At 35.2% G+C, this 20,000-nt stretch overlaps 1 protein-coding gene across 1 annotated transcript in view; it reads right to left on the reverse strand.

Annotated features, from left to right (window-relative positions):
* Positions 1 to 2,838: 2,838 nt before the first annotated feature.
* NDST4 (N-deacetylase and N-sulfotransferase 4) overlaps positions 2,839 to 20,000 on the reverse strand; it is a 239,291-nt gene continuing 222,129 nt past the window's right edge. Inside the window, exons 8-13 of the mRNA XM_045798645.2 lie at positions 19,634 to 19,757; positions 17,578 to 17,752; positions 11,895 to 12,065; positions 10,850 to 10,959; positions 7,330 to 7,432; positions 2,839 to 4,329 (exon numbers count right to left, since the gene is read on the reverse strand). Coding sequence (XP_045654601.1) covers positions 4,210 to 4,329; positions 7,330 to 7,432; positions 10,850 to 10,959; positions 11,895 to 12,065; positions 17,578 to 17,752; positions 19,634 to 19,757 — 803 coding nt within the window. The 3' untranslated portion in view covers positions 2,839 to 4,209. The remainder of the gene's footprint in view (positions 4,330 to 7,329; positions 7,433 to 10,849; positions 10,960 to 11,894; positions 12,066 to 17,577; positions 17,753 to 19,633; positions 19,758 to 20,000) is intronic.

The raw sequence follows: 20,000 nt of genomic DNA on the forward strand, positions 1-20,000 counted from the left end.
ACAAATATAATAAAGTAATGTGTTAAATGGTAATAAAATGTTTCATTTGTGGAAAGGAGATCTTATGGAAGAAAGTGAAGTTGGAGATAAAGACTTGTGAAGAATGCAGAGAAATTTTCTTGTAAGTTTTAATGATTCTTTAAGTATCAATTCATTGTTATATTTATGCCTTCATTAAATTTTGTGACCATTATTTGCTTTGAGGAAATTGTACCTGTAGGTCTGATATTCCTGATAGAATATATGTTGGGTTGCAAAAGAACTGAAAGAAAGGGTCCAAGAGAGACACTATTCTGAATAAACTGAGGAAAAGGAAAGTAGGAGGAAATGGATTTCAGCTGGATGGACTGAGATGGAACTACCTTGCTCCAAATGGTGATCTGAACAATATCAGGGAACAGCACAATATCATTTTTGGACAGTGATGCAGAAGAAGTTTCCCATTTTGACTAAATACAATTAATTATATGTTTAAGACACACATGTTTTATTATTAAAGGAAATAGAAAACATATTCTTGTTTGATGAAAGAAGAGATAGTGATTTGAATATTACACATTATTTTTGTAACAAATATGGTTCCAGCATAACTACATCAGGCTTTGTGCTAAGTTATTTAAATATACTATCATGTAATGCTTACAATAACCAAATGAGTAAGTAACACTTTATTGTCTGTCTTTTACAGAAAAGGAAACTGTGACTCAGGGAAATTCCACAACTTGTCTGAGGCCACACAGCTAGCGAGAGGCAGAACTGGCCTGAGAATCCAGATATCCAAAGTCCACTCACATAACTTCCTGGCTACACTAGTTACATGTTTGGAATTTAGGGAATATGTATATAGATAAAGGATAGGATGATTTAAAAAACAAGATAGGAAGAAAAAGGAACAGAAAAAGAAACATCTATTGATTAAAACCTTAGACTTTAGAGGAGAAACAACATTACTCTAGTGGCCATACCAGTGGTAGTATTTATTCTGAAGAAGAAACAAGGATATGTTATGCGTGTACTGTATCTGTTACTTAACAATTTCAATAAACGCAGACTTCTTTTTCTGCTTTTCCCATCCAGTTCACCGGCTCTCACACACAAAAATGTTCATTTGCATATATGTACATATATTGAGCATATATATGTACCCATGGCTAACCTGTGTTCCTGTAGTTGAGATAAAATCCTATATGCAAGACTACCCAATTTCTTTCTTTTCAAAATAGTTGGTCAGCCTTATTTTGGAGGTACCGCCATCAAGCAAATAGTTAATATATTATCTAACCACCAAAACCAGCCTTTTAAGATATTATTCCACTGTAAATTGTTTGTGTAACTAAAAATAAATCAATTACTCATGGCAAACGGAACACTATGACATATTAAAACAGTAAGATAGAAGAACAAAAACTACATAAGCTAAATATAAATGAATTTGTTGAAATTGAGGCAAATAAAATCTTTAAATGGACTCAGAGCATTTTTTAAGAAAAAAATACGGTAATAAAAGGACTATAAATTTTTCCCACTAACATTCTTCCTTGTCGCTTATTCAATTCTTTGGGGGGGGGGCATTGTTAAATACGAGCAAAATTTGGTCTTGGATGAGATTTGTAATATAATTTTTAAAGACTGGTATTTGACAAGCATGTCATTGTATCTTGATGTAGGCTTGTAATCAAATATTGTTCCTGCCTTTATTAATGTGAAGTAATCAGTGATTATATTTGTGAGTTAGGCAACTGCAAGAAGAAAAGAGGAGAAGGTACTGTCTTGCTTAAAGGTTTTAGGAAGTTCTTTAAAATTTAAAAAAGTATGTAATTCAAGACCATGAAATAGAATTGACTTAAAATTTTAAAGAGTTACATATATTAAACTTGACTCAATAATTCTGAAGTAGCCAGTGGGTAAATCAAGATACTCTTAAAGTTGAAAATTTTCATGATTTATTATAATATTCCCATAGCCCAGAGTCCCTCTAATTAGTTTACTATGAGATGAAGATGAATAATATAATTAAAATTTATTTTTTCTTCATTTCAATTTTAATAAGGAAAATGTACACACTAATTGAAATGAGCCAGCGAGAAAAGACTGGTTGAATTTGGGGGAATTTTACTCTCTGATGTCTGTAGATAGGTGAATGATACTGTATACATGACTTAGGAAAAAATGAGAAAATGCCAAAAATGAGTTATAGTTTTACAAATTTGGTGATCAGTTGGACTTTGACTTGTGTGAATTTTACTTAATATGAAAAGTATCTCCCCTTTTTTCCTAAGAACATTTCTGTTATCTCACTTGGGGAAAAAAGTTAATCTCTAGTTCAAAAAAGAAAATGTTAGAATATAAACTGGAGGAAGCTAGTGAACAAATACATCAAGTGTTAGAGGTCTAAATACCCAGGTACTGTCATTATAGTGTGCTCAGTGCAATGCTTTCAAGCACATGATCATGTAAGTAACAGTAAGGTTGAGAATTTTAGTCTCAAAGGAACAATCAAAATAATAATTTGTGATTTCTATTAACTCAAGCCCAAGAAAAATTTTCACATTTTCTCAAAAAGATCCAAAGCCTCTAGATACAGTGGGAAAACAACAGGAAAACAAAAAAATTTAATGAAGTATAAATGCAAAGTTGAATTCTGAAATAAAATATGTGAAAACTCTTGATTTTCTTTCAGCTTTGATTTCATTTGCTTGCTTAAAACAACAACAACAACAACAACAACAACAAAAACCAAATATAAACAATGATCTTCAGTTTCCTTTAAATACATTGAATTATATTAAGCATAATTTCTCAAATTGTAAGAAAAAGTAATATTATTTATAGCCTGTAGAAAAATTACTCTGGAGGAAGGATGGATTGGCAGGTAATGTTACCAAAGCATTTGATTTACTATTCTCTTGAAATTTTACCTTCATGTATCACACTGAAAAGATTAACAAAGCCTTAATATATCTTTATTGAAAAATGGGATAAAAATTCAACCAGCATGACAATAACCTCCAAATAGGAGAGGAACCTAAATCTCTGAGAAATTAATTTCTCTAGAAATTAATTGTTGGGTAGCATGGCTGAAAATAGGGTTTAGGTTAAAGAATTAGTGATGTTCAAAGAGGTAAGTTTTAGATTATATATATATATTTAAATAGGCATTAAAAACAGAATCTTCTGCAATAGTATATGTACTGGCGTATATAAAAGTCCATGCTTTAAAATGATTGACATAATACTACATAGAAGGCACAAGTGCCCCACTCTACCTGTAAACCCATGTTGATGTTTTCATTCCATATCTTATCAATAAAGTTTTTTTTTTCCCATAGATAGTGAAAAAATATATAAATACTACATCATTGTCAAGGTGGAGATACCTAGATTACTAGTATGGTACGGTTATGGACCTATGGAAAGATGGCCTTATACATACTAGTTAATAATACACAGAGTATGCAGTCTCACTCCTTTTCCCCAAAACCTCTGATAGATTTTGTTGGACCCATATTGCAGAATTCACTGAGAATGGATTGCCCTGCCAGAGAAAATAGTACTATCAGCGAATGTGGAACCTTTCCTTCTATAAAAGGAAAACAGACGACAAACACAGGAAGCTGCAACTTTACAACTTCTCTATTAAGTCAAGGAAATTCATAAAGAGGAGTAACAGAGGAAAATACGTGGGCTAAATATAATAAATAATAGTTGCTCAAAATAAAAGTATGGGATCATAAGATTCCTTTTTGCACAAAAGCAAGCTGGTTTTTAAATTAGCAAAGAGAAAATGTAAGCCCTTAAATTCAGGTATCGGGTTCTGCTCCCTTCCTTTACAGATATCTCTGTCCTTATTTCCTCAAGATTCTCATTTGTCACTTGCATATAATTAGGATTCTCAGTTTTATGTAGAATTTCTGAAACCTTGGTTAACAGAGGAACTGGGGTGTGTTATGACCCTCGACACTGGAAACTGGATAATGCCGCAAAACCCCACATTTCTTCCCAGAAGCTCACACAGGGATGGATGCTAGTAATTGCCAATGCGTGCATATACAACAGTTTTCATTTTATGAAAAAGGTAGAAGGAAATTTATTCACACAGTCCTCTGTTGACAATCACAAGTTCAGTAGGGGAATAAAAGTTGTGGGGTTTGCTTTTCTATTGAATAGTCAAAGGAAGCATCCTTTGAGCCTTGGTTCTTGTCTCCAGTGCTATCTCACTTTCTGCAACTCCTGTCTCAGCCAGGATGGCAGAGGTTGCCCCAGTCTGTGCAGCAGTTTGGACAGTTCCACATTATGATCTCGGTAGTAATTAGAGAGGAAAGTTCTAGACTGGAAAGCAAAAAGAAAAAAAAAATTGAAGGAAGGTATTAGTTCATTATACACAATTAAGCAATCTATATTTCTTAAAATTCTATTACAATGTAGTTGTCTATAAAATATGCATTTCTTTGGATTGTTCCCCAGATATCACTCATTACCTTTTGAAAAGATTTGGCAGAACTGTAGCTATAAAATAAAAATAGGTTCAGGTATATCTTTTCTGGCTTATATACCATGGAGGCACTTATTTATTGCGGTATTGGTCAAGTCTATGCAGGGAGAGAATTTGATGAGAAGTAATGACACTAAAGAAGAATGAGGTAGGAACCTGAAGTGGTACCAAATCTACAAAAGGGAGCTAGAAAAAAACAGACATTTCCTTTAAAATTGGTCACTTTCTGTAAAATTGGGCCATAGCATAAAAAGTGAACATAAATAACCATAAAAGTTGAAATTCATGATTAAAGAAGTTACTTACAACTTTGCAAAAATATTTTCTATGTTTATTCAGGACAAAGATTAATGCCTTTAAAGCAAGAGCTTTTACTTCAAAAATAGTATAAGATCTCATTATAAAAATCATTATAATGGACTTTCTTGTGATTCTTAAATTCCTAGTCAAACTGGAATGATTGTCCCTTATTAGATGAATGGGAAAACAAAGAATGCTCAAAAATATCAGTAGTCTTACTTTATGTTTTCCTGTATTTCTGGGAAACAGAAAATTTATAATTGGGTTTTCTCTCTGGATGTCATTTACCATATATTATAACCCAATGAACATTGTTTTGTGTCTCTGATAAAATAGTAGAGATGAACACTTTTCCTTGTGTAAATATAGGAGCAATGGCCCAAACACTGTTTTCGTTTTGGTCAAAGTTAATACCATCTCATTTAAGCCCTTTCCAATATTTTAACACAAATGAGTCTCTTTCTTCACAAAATTCCCTTGGCAACTTTTGTGTGTGCGGTGGAAATGGACTTAAGACAACTACATTTCGTCTTGTACCATCCACCAGATATTTCATTACATTTCTGCCCTTAAACCAGATTGTAAACACTTCAAAGTCTGGGTAAGATGTTTATAAAAGTAGTGAGAACATTACACTGATTTCTTGGCAGATTAAAGTGATACCTGAAACTCTTTTGAAATTATTGAGTTCAAAGGTATAGTTCAAGGAATTTCTGGTACTTCTATTTCCATAGTAACACCTGAATCACTTTGCCTACGTTGCCTTGGGAGAGATACTCTTTATATCTGGCTCAGCTGATGGCTAACGGGTTTCCCAAACTTAGTCTACCTCCTCAAACCATTCCCCCTCCTTTTTAAAAAGATTTTATTTATGTATTTGTCAGAGACAGTACACAAGCGGGGGGAGCAGCAGGAAGAGGCAGAAGGAGAAGCAGACGCTCCGCTGAGCAGGGAGCCCAATGTGGGACTCCATTCCAGCACCCTGGGATCATGACCTGAGCCGATGGCAGAGGCTTAACCAACTGAGCCACCCAGGTGCCCCGTGCCACCACTTTTATTAAGAAATTTTTTTCCCTGGGGCGCCTGGGTAGCTCAGTCGTTAAGCGTCTGCCTTCAGCTCAGGGCGTGATCCTGGCGTTCTGGGATCTAGCCCCACATCAGGCTCCTCCACTGGGAGCCTGCTTCTCCCTCTCCCACTCCCCCTGCTTGTGTTCCCTCTCTCGCTGGCTGTCTCTCTGTCAAATAAATAAATAAAATCTCTAAAAAAAAATTTTTTCCCCCTGCTTTTGTAGTTTGTCATTGCTTTATGTATCTTATTATAAATCAATGACAATAACTAATTTACTCTCTTATAATAAATCTGAGTTCATAACTGTTTTATCTTGCATCCTCTCTGTGATATTGTGATTTATGATATAAAATATATCTAGTTTTTGGTCCCTTTTCTAGCACAGAGCTCCTAAAATCCTTGGAATTTCCTAAATGAAAGAGTTATAAAGGTATCTTTTGTTATGTTAATTAAGTGACTTCTGGACCCCTCCTGGATGGGGGCTGTTTGCTCAGAGAAGCAACCATGTGATTAGAGGGTTGTAACTTTAAGTCCCACCCTGATGACCTCAGAGGAAAGAGGAGCTGGGGATTGAATCAATTGCCACTTACCAATGATTTAATCAATTATGTCTCTGTAATGAAATCTCTAACAAAAACCCAAAAAGGACTTGGTGTAGAGAACTTCCTTGTTGATGGACATGTGGAGACTGGAGGAGAGTGGCTCACTCTTTCACTTTTATGGCTTTCCCCATAACTTGCCCAGTGCATTCCTTCCATCTGGCTATTCCTGAGTTATATTCCTTTATAATTAACATGTGATCTGGTAAGTAATGTTTCTGTGAGTTCTGTGAGTCACTAGTAGCAAAGGAATTGAACCCAAGGAGAAGGTTGTTAGAACTTTCAATCTGTAGCTGGTTGGTTGGTCAGAAGCCCAGGTGACAAGCTGGGCTTGCAACTGGTATCGGAGGTTGGGGAGAGACAGTCTTATAGAAATGAGCCCTTACCTGTGGGATCTAATGCTATCTCAGGGTAGATATTGTCAGAACTGAGTTGAATTGTAGGATACCCAGCTGGTGTCTGAGCACTGATTGGTGGTGTGGAGAAAATTCCCCACCCACATGTCGGTTCTCCGTTGCTTAACTCAGTATCCAGGCATTTTACAGGCATTGCATTTGCATATTTAATATATAATAATAATGTCTATATATTTTATCCAAAATTACTTGTTTAGTAAACAATTCATTTAAGTACTTTACAAATAGTTACTGTTCAATAAGTATTTATGTTTCAACCACATCCTAACGGCATACAATTACTATGAATATCTATCAATTATTGATCTTTGTCAGCCTATCTATAGTCTAATATATAAAACACTGAGAGCAGAGAAGGAGAAGAAAAAAGAAGCAAACATATTGTCCCTTATTTTGAAACAGTTGTACGCACAATGTTTTATCAAAGTATTTCAAAGATTAGGAAAATATTACCTCTGGATCCATAGGTGGATATTTTCGGCCTTTGCTCTTTCCAAGGCATTTGGTCTTTCCTCCTTCCAGTAGTTGACACCAAAAGCCCTTTTGGGGATCAAACCTACAAAAGATCAAACATATACATGATTATAAAAATATAATGACTATAAATTGTATACAGAATTTTGAGTGAGAGAGCTTCACTGATTGGATAAAGAAAATGCACTTTGGTATGCCCATTGTTTCAGTTTAATTTAATTCTGTTTTATAAGTATTCATTGAATTGATTTAAAAGTTTAATTGAGATTAAATAAACTATATGTTATTATATATTTTTGAATATTTCTACTGAATGAAAAAAGACCTGTAAATCTTTAATCCAATCTTAGATTGAAATTATTAAGTTTCATATTTTCTCTATTCATCCATAAAAGATCAAGCACCAATCATCAAAACTGCAATCCATATATACACAGGACTTTTAAAATATTTATTTGCTTATTAATATGATTTCTCTGTCAAAATATGTTAACAGATTTCTTTGAAATAATTCAATGGTATATATTAAAGGGACTGAATGTAATGTAAGTAAACCTTTGTGAATATAAACATGAACTAAAACTTCTAATTTGGAAGAATGCTGTAGTTTTTCAAGTTCAAAATGTTTATACTTTTTAAGGAGGAAGTGGTGAGTGGAAGATTAGACAACTCTTCATTTCTTTTGTTGACGGCGAATGATCCTATGGGATAATACAGGTCCCTATACTTTAAAAGAAAATTCTAATGTTTTGCTCCTATAGCTGCATAAAGTTACAAAAGAAAGGATGTATGGACTAATTGTTTAAACTCAGATATATAAAAACCTTTGTTTAGGACTAACAAGATAGGAAAAATGGAAGAATAAACCAAATAAGAAGAGAAATTTAAAATTTATTGCTATGGGACTTGCTGCATACATAAAACATCGAAAAGGTTTGCATTTTTGTTGCTCAGCAGATGTTTTAGAAGGATGAAGCATAATTGACTGGGATGTAAAGTTAATTAGTTGCAGAATATTTTGTTGCCCTGGGCCCATTCCTATAATACCGGTGCACCTGCAATTTGCCTCTGCACATATGTGAACTCATTTAGGGGGAGAGGGAAATTTTCTTCACAGTTCCCTGCCCAACCTATTATTAGAGACCCGATCCTTGCAGTCCCGGTTGTCCTAGTACATGTTATCAATTAAAATTAAATACATCACTGGTTAAATGGATAAAAGGAAGACAGAGTCATTTCCAACCTGGACTTTTCCTTTTCAATCTGCTCCTTGCCTATCACAGTCCTTTCTCTAGTTTTCATTAATTTCCCAAGAGGAAAAACAATTCAGCATGCTCTGCAAAATGAGATGGGGAAGTCGGCATAACTATGCCCCTGAACAGCATTTTCTGCCTCAGGATGAGAATATTTAACTGCATTAAGGTAAAATACAGTTTTGGCAACAAAGCCAAGATATTTATACCCACACTGAGAGCATCTCCTTTGCTCTCAGGTGTATGGAGGTCCCAGGATGGGCTGCAGTCTCTCCCTGTCTCCACAGCAGCTGTTGTGAGGCAGAATGTAATACAACTTCAGGAAGAAGAGCCATACTGAAAGTCACTCTTTTAGATAGGGCTGTCATAACCTTGACTCCACATTCTTTTGTTGTCCTGGTTTCATTTATTGCATTGATGTTATATACCCTAACAGAGGGCATTTACTTTTTCTAAGTTATATGAATTCATTGTTTTATGGTTTTATCTTAGAAGGCACGATATTGTGAAATGAAGATGCAAAGCCTTTCTCGAGTAACTGTTGGACAACTTTGAGACAGCAACAAATTGGTTGCCACATGACTTCTTTTATTACTTTGAACATCACTATAGTTATTAATTTTTGTGATGTGAGACATTAAAAACCATATATTCTGTCCTTGTTTGTAATCTCTTCTTGAAAAGTATGATTTTACAGGTTTACTCAACCATAAGCAACTATTTGTAGTAAACAAGATAGAACCATTCCCTAAACCACTGCAGGCAGGCAGGCAGGGGAAGACAAGCGAACATCAATAACTATTAATGTAAAATGTATTCTAGGAAGCTTTGTCTACTTAATCAGCAGGGGCATGCCTTGTATTGTTGTTATTTCCATGTGTAGGTAAAAACTTCATTAGGGTTGTTTGAGTGGATAAGGAACAACCCAATCTTATTACTGCTTTTCCTGTCCTTCCATTACCCTCTCTAATTGTCTAATTGCTGATTCTAATCTGCTGTGAACTGGGAAATTATATAATCAGGCTTGTTAGAATTTTGCCTAAAATTTAATAGGCTTTGTATCAGGCCTTGTGAGGGAGTCAAGTACATGCCCTTTTAAAATATGTTTTGGCTCCCTAGAGGTTTTGTTTGTTTATTTTGCTTCTTTACCTTTCCCCCCATCTTTAGTTACCCAAGTATACAGTTCTATTTTTCTAAGATGATTGCAACAATATCTCCCCTCCCGTATTCTTTTCTGAAGAATGCTCTTGCTCCTCCCCATTAAGAAGGGGAGGCGCCTTGCCCTCTCTATGGATTTGTACTGGCTTCAGTGACTTAGTTAATCAATAAAATGAGCTGAAATGATGCTGTGCGACTTGCAAGACTAGGTCAGAGAAGGCGATGGCTGCCTTGGATCACACTTCCTTAACATATCACTCCTTCTCGGAACACAACCACTACACTCTCCAAAAGCCACACGAAGAGGTCTCATCCCATTGAGCTTGGCCTTTGAGCCATCCCAGTCCAAAAGCCAAAGATATGACTGAAAAAGTGAAGAAACCTCCAGAACATTCCATCCCCAGACATTTGATCATACCCAGATAGTCACATTTCCCTCCCTGTGTATTATGAGCCGAGGCAAGTTGTTCCGGCTGTGTCTTGTCTGAATTCCCAGCCCCCAGAGTCCATGAGCATAATAAAATGGCTGTGGTAATATGCTGGTGGGTTTGGGGATGGATTGTCATGCAAAAATAGATAACTGGAAGATTATATGTATTACACTTGGTTATACATAATTTAATAAATACAAAGTAAAATATGAATTTATCCTTTTCCCCATTCTGCCCCCAATACTGGTCACTTTCACAGAGTTAATGGTGGCCATCAGCATTTCATTTCTAACCTGTAAATTCTTGGGGAAGAGACTATATTTTTTTACCTTTGTAATTTCAAATTCTAGGACAATTTTTGAAGCGTAGGCATCTAAAAAGTTTACTTAACCAAACTTATATTGGGAAAAAGCCCACCAAGAAGAGAGTTTGTGATATATAAAATGCCTATAGGATGACACTTTGAAAAACAAAGTATTTGTGGTATTCAAAAGGAAGACACTACATGAATAATGAGGATACTCCTTTGACTGCTTTTGAGGAGCATAATGATATATAAATTCATAGCTAGTATTAATGATGCTATATACACACCTACCAGTGATAATTTATGATGGCAAATAATGGAAATGAAATCAAGCATGAGAATAGACTCACGTTAGCGCTTCAGAATAATTATAATGAGGTGTAACTCCCAGAAACTTCTGGACTTCATCCATCACAGTAGCTGGGTCAGATCTCAGCTGCTGTCCATCAATAATTAGCAACTATAAAGTCAAAAATAGTCACTTTGTGAAGAACAAAACTAAATTAAATAGACTGAGCTGCCTCACTTGACCTGGTATGACATTAATCAATTAGGTCAGTGTGAATGGAAGAAAATATGCATTACTTAGGATACATTTTAATGTTTACTATTCTTGTGTCCTTCCAAATAAACAACAATTGAAGTTTGCCATCCGCATCATTTATAACCCTTAACTAACTTGATTGTAAATCAGAAATAAACACAGATACTCTCTTGATTTAGTAGTTGTCAGTAGATACTCAATTTTCCATCTGTCAGGTAATCAGATAATTAACCAGCTGACAGAATCCCCTGAGCTAACTTTGGAGCCAAAGACTTGGAAATGGCATACAGATGAAAATTACTCATCTATTCTACTTACACACATGACAAAGAACTCAGGTTTTGGTCATGACCTGATCGGGAGTAAAGAATATAAATAATGTGGATGTTCCCTCAAATCCTTACCTCTTGGTCTATCCCACTTTCCTGGAGCTGCTATGGCATTTTCCATTTTGACAGTCGAGTGCATGACCTCTTCCTTCCTTTCTAAGTGCCCTAGAGGACAGATGTCAGACTATCTGCATGTGGTGTTCCATAAAGGTATTGTCTAAATGGCTATTCTCTGAGTAGTTGAGTTACTGCTTATGGATCACATGATGTCTCTCATGTGAGGACTCAACACTTTGAGACCAGCTACTACCCAAAAGAAGATCCCAAGAATATGTTTCACGGCCACTTAACATTTTAATACTATTATTGACATTAAAAATATAAAAATCCACATATCTTCTTTAGGTATGATTGTCCCATTATGAATTGTTGTCTGTGGTAATGTTATTTCTTATTTTCTGTTTGTCAAGTGCAATACAGCTAAGGTATATTAAACAGAAGAAATTAATTTGAGGACCTTACCTGCGAAGTAGCAAAGTAAGTTAGCCATCTTTCTATGTGGACCGCATACCATCCAGGTACTAGGCATCTCCTTTGTAAAGCTTTCAGGTCAGATGGGGCCCAATGTCCGGTTGTGATAACTTCATAGAAATTAAACCTCAGGGCAGCTGGATCTTCATGAGATCGTTGGTGCTTTAACAAGGAAGTCAATTGTAAAATTGGTTTTCTTTATGCATGCAGAGATATGTGTGCATATTTGTATTTGATGTATGTACATGTGTGTGTCTTTTATTTCCAAAAAGGAATGAAAATGATAAATTAATTTTAGAATGAAAAAATAAAGTGAAAAGTGCATATATTAAAACCTAGGCAATGGCATATTGCTTATTTAAAGTACAAGCTTTCCATGTATATCAAGTGGTATGCACATAAGCCTGTGGTTGTCTTCATGTCTAAAATGTCTACATACAAGGCAAAAGACAGAGTATAGGATTTTCTTCATGGGTCTGATTAAAAATGAATAGATATCAGGGACTAGACAAATCAAGCCCAGTGAAAAGAGATTTAGATTGGCAAGAGCAGATTTATATATTACTCTGCTCATTGTCTAATCACAGCTACTCCTACAGGTTCTGACGTTTCCTCAATACCCTTGTGTGGCAGATACTATGAGTGCAGGGAAAGCGGATGTGTATTCCTAATACGAGTCTGGGTGTCATAACGATGTTGATGTTGCCCAAAGTCCTTTCCTATTGCTCTCCCAAGAATTTCCATTTATCCCCACTAATTTCCAAGTACTGATTCACTACTACTTTTCAGTATCAAATCCTCTGAGTCTTTCATATCAAACCATCAATAGTAGGCTCAAGAGCCTAATACAATGAGAGATGAATTTAGCAGTCAATACAATTTCATAAACACTCACTAAGCTCCTTACCAGAACAAAAAACTGCTGTAGATTCTGGGGATAAAAAGATATAAGCAAAATGTAATCTCTATCTTCAAAGAAATAAAAGTTTTCTACAGGAAGCAATAGATTAACAGACTATAATGAAGTCAAATATTTGACCAGAATCATATATATTGCTGTGGTAGCCAGACCAATCAGTGATCAGTTCTGAATGAAAGATGAAGGGATCTTTTTAAGTGGTTGACATTTTTGAGCTACAATGTAATAACAGAGGTTTTTATAAGTCGAAAAAAATAAACATAGAAACTAAGAGAACTTGATGCCTTAAGTTTGAGTGAAAGTGGATGAGTAATAGGAATGGATGAATTGGTTTTGGAAGATATATAAAAGTTTAAGATAAAGAACATTAACCACAAGATGAGGATGGGAGTGTATTAGGACCTGATACAATTGTGTAACAGCAGGTCATCTATGTGAGTTAGAAATAAAAATTAAAAAAGTAAAGATGAGTAAGAAGTGGTTCAACAGTAACCAGTGAGTGGTAGGTTGGTGGAACTAATAAAACTTTTGAAGGCCTCTCATTATTCTGTAGTTATTGACATTCTTATATGTATATGCATTATGCTGAGTACATAGAGACAACATAATATATTGAATTAATACAATGTTTAGAAACTATATAACTTGAATAAAGGATATAAAAATACTATGTGCATATTAATATGTTAATGCTAAAATTTCTATTTTAAGCAGTGATAATATGGAACTGTACTTAACCTGCCCTACACTGATTTATAAAAGTTTAACACCAACTTTTCTTTATCTTCCAGAAACTAAGAAGATTAGCATAAAAATATGACCAGAAGTCACAAAGGGACATATTTTATGGAAAAAAAAATAACACTATAGCTTCTTTGTGAGGCCCATTATAAAAATGTGGAGTAGAAATTACAGTGGCAGGTGACATTTGTAGGGGTTTCTGAATTACACCTGCTGAGCTTTGGATTTATGGTATTTACTGAATAGACAGGACTAGCTAAGTAATAGGCTGCATTATTTTGAAACGTGGAGCAGTTTGGGGACCCTACTCTTAGCAATATGACAATAAAAATATCGGGAAAAATAATTTCTTTAAAGCACGTATGTTCAAAGAATTTACTTGAAAAAGCAGGCACAGATTCTCTTTTATTTAAATAGTTTAATCTATGTGAAAAAAGATTCATATAAATTTGTTCTACGCTTTCTGCTAGGAGAATGTACAACATTTGACCCCAAGTACTTGTATTCAAAATTTTTTAAGGAAGCTTTAATATTTCAATGCTTTTGTCATTTTTTTTAAAAAGTAAGTTTATGTTGCTTTGCAATATGAGTTTTCATAAAGAGAGAAAGGCACATTTTTCTATCTTGAGGGAGACAGTGACTCATGGATTCTAATAATAATATTTGGATCTTGCTCCCAATTCAGGTGTTCTCCTAGGATCCCTGACCTCTTGCAACCCCAATGTATAGGGTCACATTTTTCTGTTCATTTTTATTTGTTCTTGGCCATAAATATTTATCGAAGAAAGTCAAGAAAAAGAATGAATAAAAAAGTAAAGAATGGATAAAAAATAAATGAATAAAGAAGTAATAAAAAATAGAAATTACTTGTATGTTCTTTAAAAATTCCTTTTTAGTCTTGTTTTTGGGGCATTAATTTATATATGCATTAAACATACCCATACACAAATGCACTCATATCAGGGGATTTTAGTGCACGTACATTATTACCACCACAAATTCAAGATCACCTTTAATTAGGCCTTCACAGCTATCAGCAATTTTACATTTCTGTGGTCAACTTTATTACACCCCTGTACAAAGATTTCACATTGCCTTTTTTGTCTCCTCAAAGTGCTGTCTCCCAAATTATCTCCTTCTTTTTCATCAGATTAACTCATTCTCAACTTTCCAAAGGAAGAAGAGCCCATCGGAATCACTTCAATTTCTCTATCTCAGACCTTCAAATTTACCAGCATATACATTTATCCTCTCTTCTAACTCTTACGTTTCAATGGGAGGATTCTTAACCAGAGCTCTACTGATATAATTCAGAGGGTCTATGAACTTGGATCTGGAAAAAAAAACAGTCTTTTTATTTTCAGTAACTTTTAAATAAAATTTTGCTTTTATTATACCTGTGATTTTACCACCAATAAAAACCAGCTATTTTTGTACCACATTACAGGTGTTTCAGGCATATCCAAACGCTGTCCGTGCTTGCCCTTACTTCAACATTACAGCAGCATTAGTCTTGCCATTAGATCTGGGCATTTCATTGTTAAATAAATAAAAATTTGTTACTGATTTAAAAATTACTTTGACAATTATATTTTAAGAAAGTTGTTTCTCTGTAATTCTGCATAGTTTTGTGCTTTTAAAACGTGTTCCTGAAATGGGACCCATAGACTCCATCAGCTGGCCAGGAGGGTCCCTGCACAAGACAAGGGAAGTCTGGATGCTTCCCTCCCATCTAAGCTATTTCCTATAGTCATCTCTTCCTGGCCCCACCTCAGGATGGTCACAGGACTGATTTCCAGTTTCTCTCCTGGGCCTTAAACATCTCTCCTTTTTGGAAACCTCTCATGATTCAAATCACTACCACCCTAAATCACAGTTTCCTTGAACCCACTTTAACGTCTCTGTAATAAGCGTGGGTCTTGTTTTTCCCCTTTGAAATCTCGCGTTTCTATTTGTTCTTCCCACTTAGTTTTTCCTCCACCAAATCCATCTGGTTTTGTTCTTCTCATTCTGTCGCTAAAGGTTCTACTTGCCTCCATGCCTTTCAACTCAGAGAAAATAATTCAGGCCTTGTTTTGCCGAACTTTCTAATTTCTTAGCAGCGCTTTGACACTGTGGTCACCTCCTCCATTTGGTAGTACTCCAGCCCCTTGTATTCAGTGTCATCACACTCCTGGATTTTTCCTTCTACTCCTCTGGCTGTGTTCTCTTATCTCCGTGGCTGCCTCATCATTCTCTATACTTTGCTTCTCTAAACTCTCTCCTTAGGCAGTTTCACCATTTTTGTGGCTTTTGGCCTCTGATTCACAAATTTCTGTCTTCAGTTCTGACCTCTCCCCAGAATGCCTGCTGACTCTACTGTTCTTCTCCAGACAACAGTGATTCCATACCCCACGATCACCATTTGTACCACATCTTTAGCAGCCCTCCCCTGAACCAGTCCCGTGTCCTTCTTCAGTGCTTCTATTTTTATGGGAATATGTACTCATAATCCTGTTGTCCACATCAGAAATTTGGTTCATCCTTGACACTGTTTCCTCACCAGGTTCTGTTGGTTTTAATCCCTACACGTCCCTTGATCCTTTATGCTTCCCTCAGTCTATACCTAACTCTTGCTGTCAATGCTGCCTCTATTTCTCAGCAGCCTCAACAGGAAATCTGGCAGTCACATACTGGCTTAACTCTTCAAAGGCTTTCAGTTGCTTGAAGAATGGCAGCCACATGGTTCCCCCACCCGAGTTCTGGCGTCTGTGTACATCTCAGACTCATCTCCCACCGGTCTCCACCTCGGGTTTTGCTCTCTAACCACATCGAAGTTTTCTTAGTTCTTTAAATGTGCTAATCCTTGCACCCAGGGAACCACATATACTTTTCCCTTTCCCCGACTCTCCTTCTATCCCCCTTAGTTTATACGGACTCATTCTTCAGTCTTAAGTCTAAAGTTTATTTCTCTAGAGAATGCTTTCTTAGTACCTTACAAATTTCCTCACAGAGCATTCAAAATTTTTAATTATATATCTTTGTGATTATTTGATTAATATTTATCCACACATTAAAATGGACACAATGTTTAATTAATATTCTACTGATTAAAACCACCACTAAATATTGTTGCAGAATATTGGACTGCAGTGTGACACGAATTTATATTGTTGGGTATTTACTTTTACTTTTATTGTTATTATTGTTTGACTAGTACTGTGGTATAGAAAGGGATAAATATTTGTCTATCCCTTTGAAGTTTCTTTATGATTGATTCCAGAAGAGGATCCATAACACAACAGGACCTTTACAAAACTATTTTGGTAATTATTGCCAAATTGGTGTTCAGAAAAGATCTCCATCTATACCCTGCTATTGGAATGTTTGAATATCTTTGCCATCACACCCTTGCCAGCAGGGAGAATAAACATTACAATTTTTGTCAAGACGATACTCAAAAATACTTATCATTTTGATTTATATTTTGTTGCTCCCTAATTGGGTTGATCATTTTTCATATAAATTGTTGAGCAGTCACATTTGTGGCTGTCTTTGTGTATGTGAAATATCTACCTATGCATTCTGTTTATTTGCTCATTTTTCTATTGAGATATTATATTTTTTATTTTTACCAATTTACAGAACCTTTTTTTTCTTACACGTTAAGGGTCCTAAACCATTTACCATGTATTATTAAAGATTCTCTACTTGGATATGTACTTTTCTTTTGTTAATTCTGATAGACTAATATTTTACATGTTTATACTGTCTAGTCAATCTATTAATCCTTTATGTTTGATGTTTTCTATTACTTTATGTTTGAAATTCCTTGCCCAACTTCACATGAATCAAATGTTCAGCTTTTATTATTTACGATTTCTTTTCTTTTCTTTTCTTTTTTGGGGGACGTTAGCTCTGTACCATTTGGCTGTTAAATACATCTGGATATCTAGACTTTATTTTGGTATTCACCATTGCTTATATTTCAGCCATGGTCGAATGTTTTTAAAAATATTTTTTACTGCTTCATACCTGGTACCAAGAGTATGCCCTGTCTGAGGGGTCGATGAGGATGGTGATGATCTTGGCTTTGGGGACCAGAGATGCTGCTCGCTTGGGAGCTTCTTCTGAATGGAAGTAATTAGCACTCTTTTCAAATAGAAAGTCACTTGTAATGTTGGATGGAGTAGGAAAAAAGTCCATATACCTGAAGGCAGAGAAAAATAATCTGAGATCTAAGTTTTTCTCTAACATGCTATGGATTAATTGAACATTTTTACATTCATTTATATTGATTTCTAATTATTAGAGTTATAATAGTTGAAATCATGGCTATTCTATACACTTTGACTATGAAGACAAGCTGAAGTATTACTGTTCTAATGAACTATGTAGGGCAGGGGAAAGAGGGATTTGAAATAGGTGGATTGTTAAGAAGAGAGGGAAAATCTTTTGGATTTGGGTTGATGTTCTCTGCTATCAGAAGCCAAACCCAGAAAAATTAAGTTTACCCTTGGCAAAAGGCAAATTACACAGTATTGCCTAGTAAATATTTTAAAATAGTAAATTCTTGTTTGCAAACTTGAATGCAAAATTTTTAATTTAAGATGGAAGTGCGCAAGAGAGGAGGATGTGTAAGTCAGAAGAGCTATAAAATCCTAAACAGAGTAGGGCATAGCTGCTCTCCTCCTTTTTAACTTCTGCATAATTTGTAGTATGTGTAGCAATGTGAACACATTATAGTCTATCCAGAGTCATTAAGAGGATATTTCCTGCTAGTTGATCCTGTGGTGCCTCGGTAGGTTCACTCCTCCATATGCTGTCAGAACATACCTCTGTGTGTAGATTATGGAATCAATATGTTCAGAGGTTAACTTAGTGCAAGGCTTTAATTATGTGTGTAATCCTCCTTACACCTCATCACTTCTCTAACCCTCAAATGTTCTAGAAATAAATAATGAGAGCAATTAAGAATTCATATAAGACACTTATTTTCCTCTTTGACATTTGTTATTATGTTTCCCAAATGCGAAGTGGTGAAAAGTCTCATCTATATTCCTGCTTAACAATTTGTGTTCCATTTGAGCTCGCAGATAAGAGAAAATTGCTGTTCTGCTTTTAGTAACTTGCATGCACTTCCAAAATTCATTTCGTCTTTTTAAAGTAAGGTAGAATAGTAATATCTTAGGTGCAGAGTGGGTGCATCTCTACACGTGATAGGAAGCCAGATCTGCTCACTGGCATTGCCCCTCCCCTACTCTAACCCTAGCAGGGTCTAAACAGAACAGGCCTCTTTTTGGGGACAGGCTCATATGTGGTGTTGACATAAAGTTACACACTACAGAGGTATGCGTTTAGGGGAATTCTCCTTGGAGGAGATTTGCCTTATATTACTGGAAGTTGGAATCAGAGCGATATTTTCTTAGAAAATTGGGATAAAGCTTGAAAGAAGCTCCAGAGTAAAGACCAGTTCTAATATCAGGTTTATTCTATTTCAGTTTAGGGAAAATATTGTGATTTTTAGATTTTTCATAATTTATTAAATGCAAAGTAATATTCCTTTTATGCATGTGCACGGCTGGCATTAATATGGTTTTGGAAATGCTATGTTATTATTTGTATGACAACTATCAGCTTATATTATAATACAACATTTTATAGTCTATGTGGTTAATGAAGATACATGTCACAGTATAAAATAACTTTTTCATTTGTTTCCTCAAGCATCATTTGTGAAGACAAATTATGTAGTTAAAGAAATTCTAGTCACAGTAAAATAATAATATGCTTAAGCAGAATTTTAAATATCTTTATGAATAATTCTGACAAAAATATTTCATAATCTTCTTTATTCAATCATATTAATTTACCAGAAAAATATGATCATTATTGCACTGTCCAAATCAAATTATAGGCAACACTGATTAAACATATCGCCGTTATAAATTAATTTCTAATTCACTATAGTAGAATTGAGCATAACAAATTTATGCTGTAATTATGTAGATGCCATGCATATGTCTATAATTGCTCTGCTGTGATTAAGCATGTGTTAATAATGGTCTTTATTTTTTGTTATTTTCCTTACCAATCAATTCCCTTGTGGTAGTTGTTGCCATTAAAGAATTGAACTTCTTCAAACGTTTTGGGACTGGGAAGATTGCTGATGATGGAAGGGTGCATAAGAAGGAATAAATAAAGTGCAGTTGTTCCTATAGCAAAAAGGAGGCAAAGGGTTATATATGGCAACAAAAGAAGAGACGAATACTACTTCAGCAAAATTTTTGTTCAAAAAGTAATATGCAGAAGACCAATTTTTTTCTGGTGTTAAAATGATTTCCTTAAGGGACACCTGGGTGGCTCAGTTGATTAAGCGTCTGCCTTTGGCTCAGGTCATGATTCCAGGGGTGCTGGGATCCAGCCCCATGTTGGGCTCCCTGCTCAGCTGGAGTCTG

This window comes from Ursus americanus, chromosome 13, assembly GCF_024610735.1.
Source record: "Ursus americanus isolate L20-20 chromosome 13, mUrsAme1.1.p, whole genome shotgun sequence".
NCBI classification, from domain to species: Eukaryota; Metazoa; Chordata; class Mammalia; order Carnivora; family Ursidae; genus Ursus; species Ursus americanus.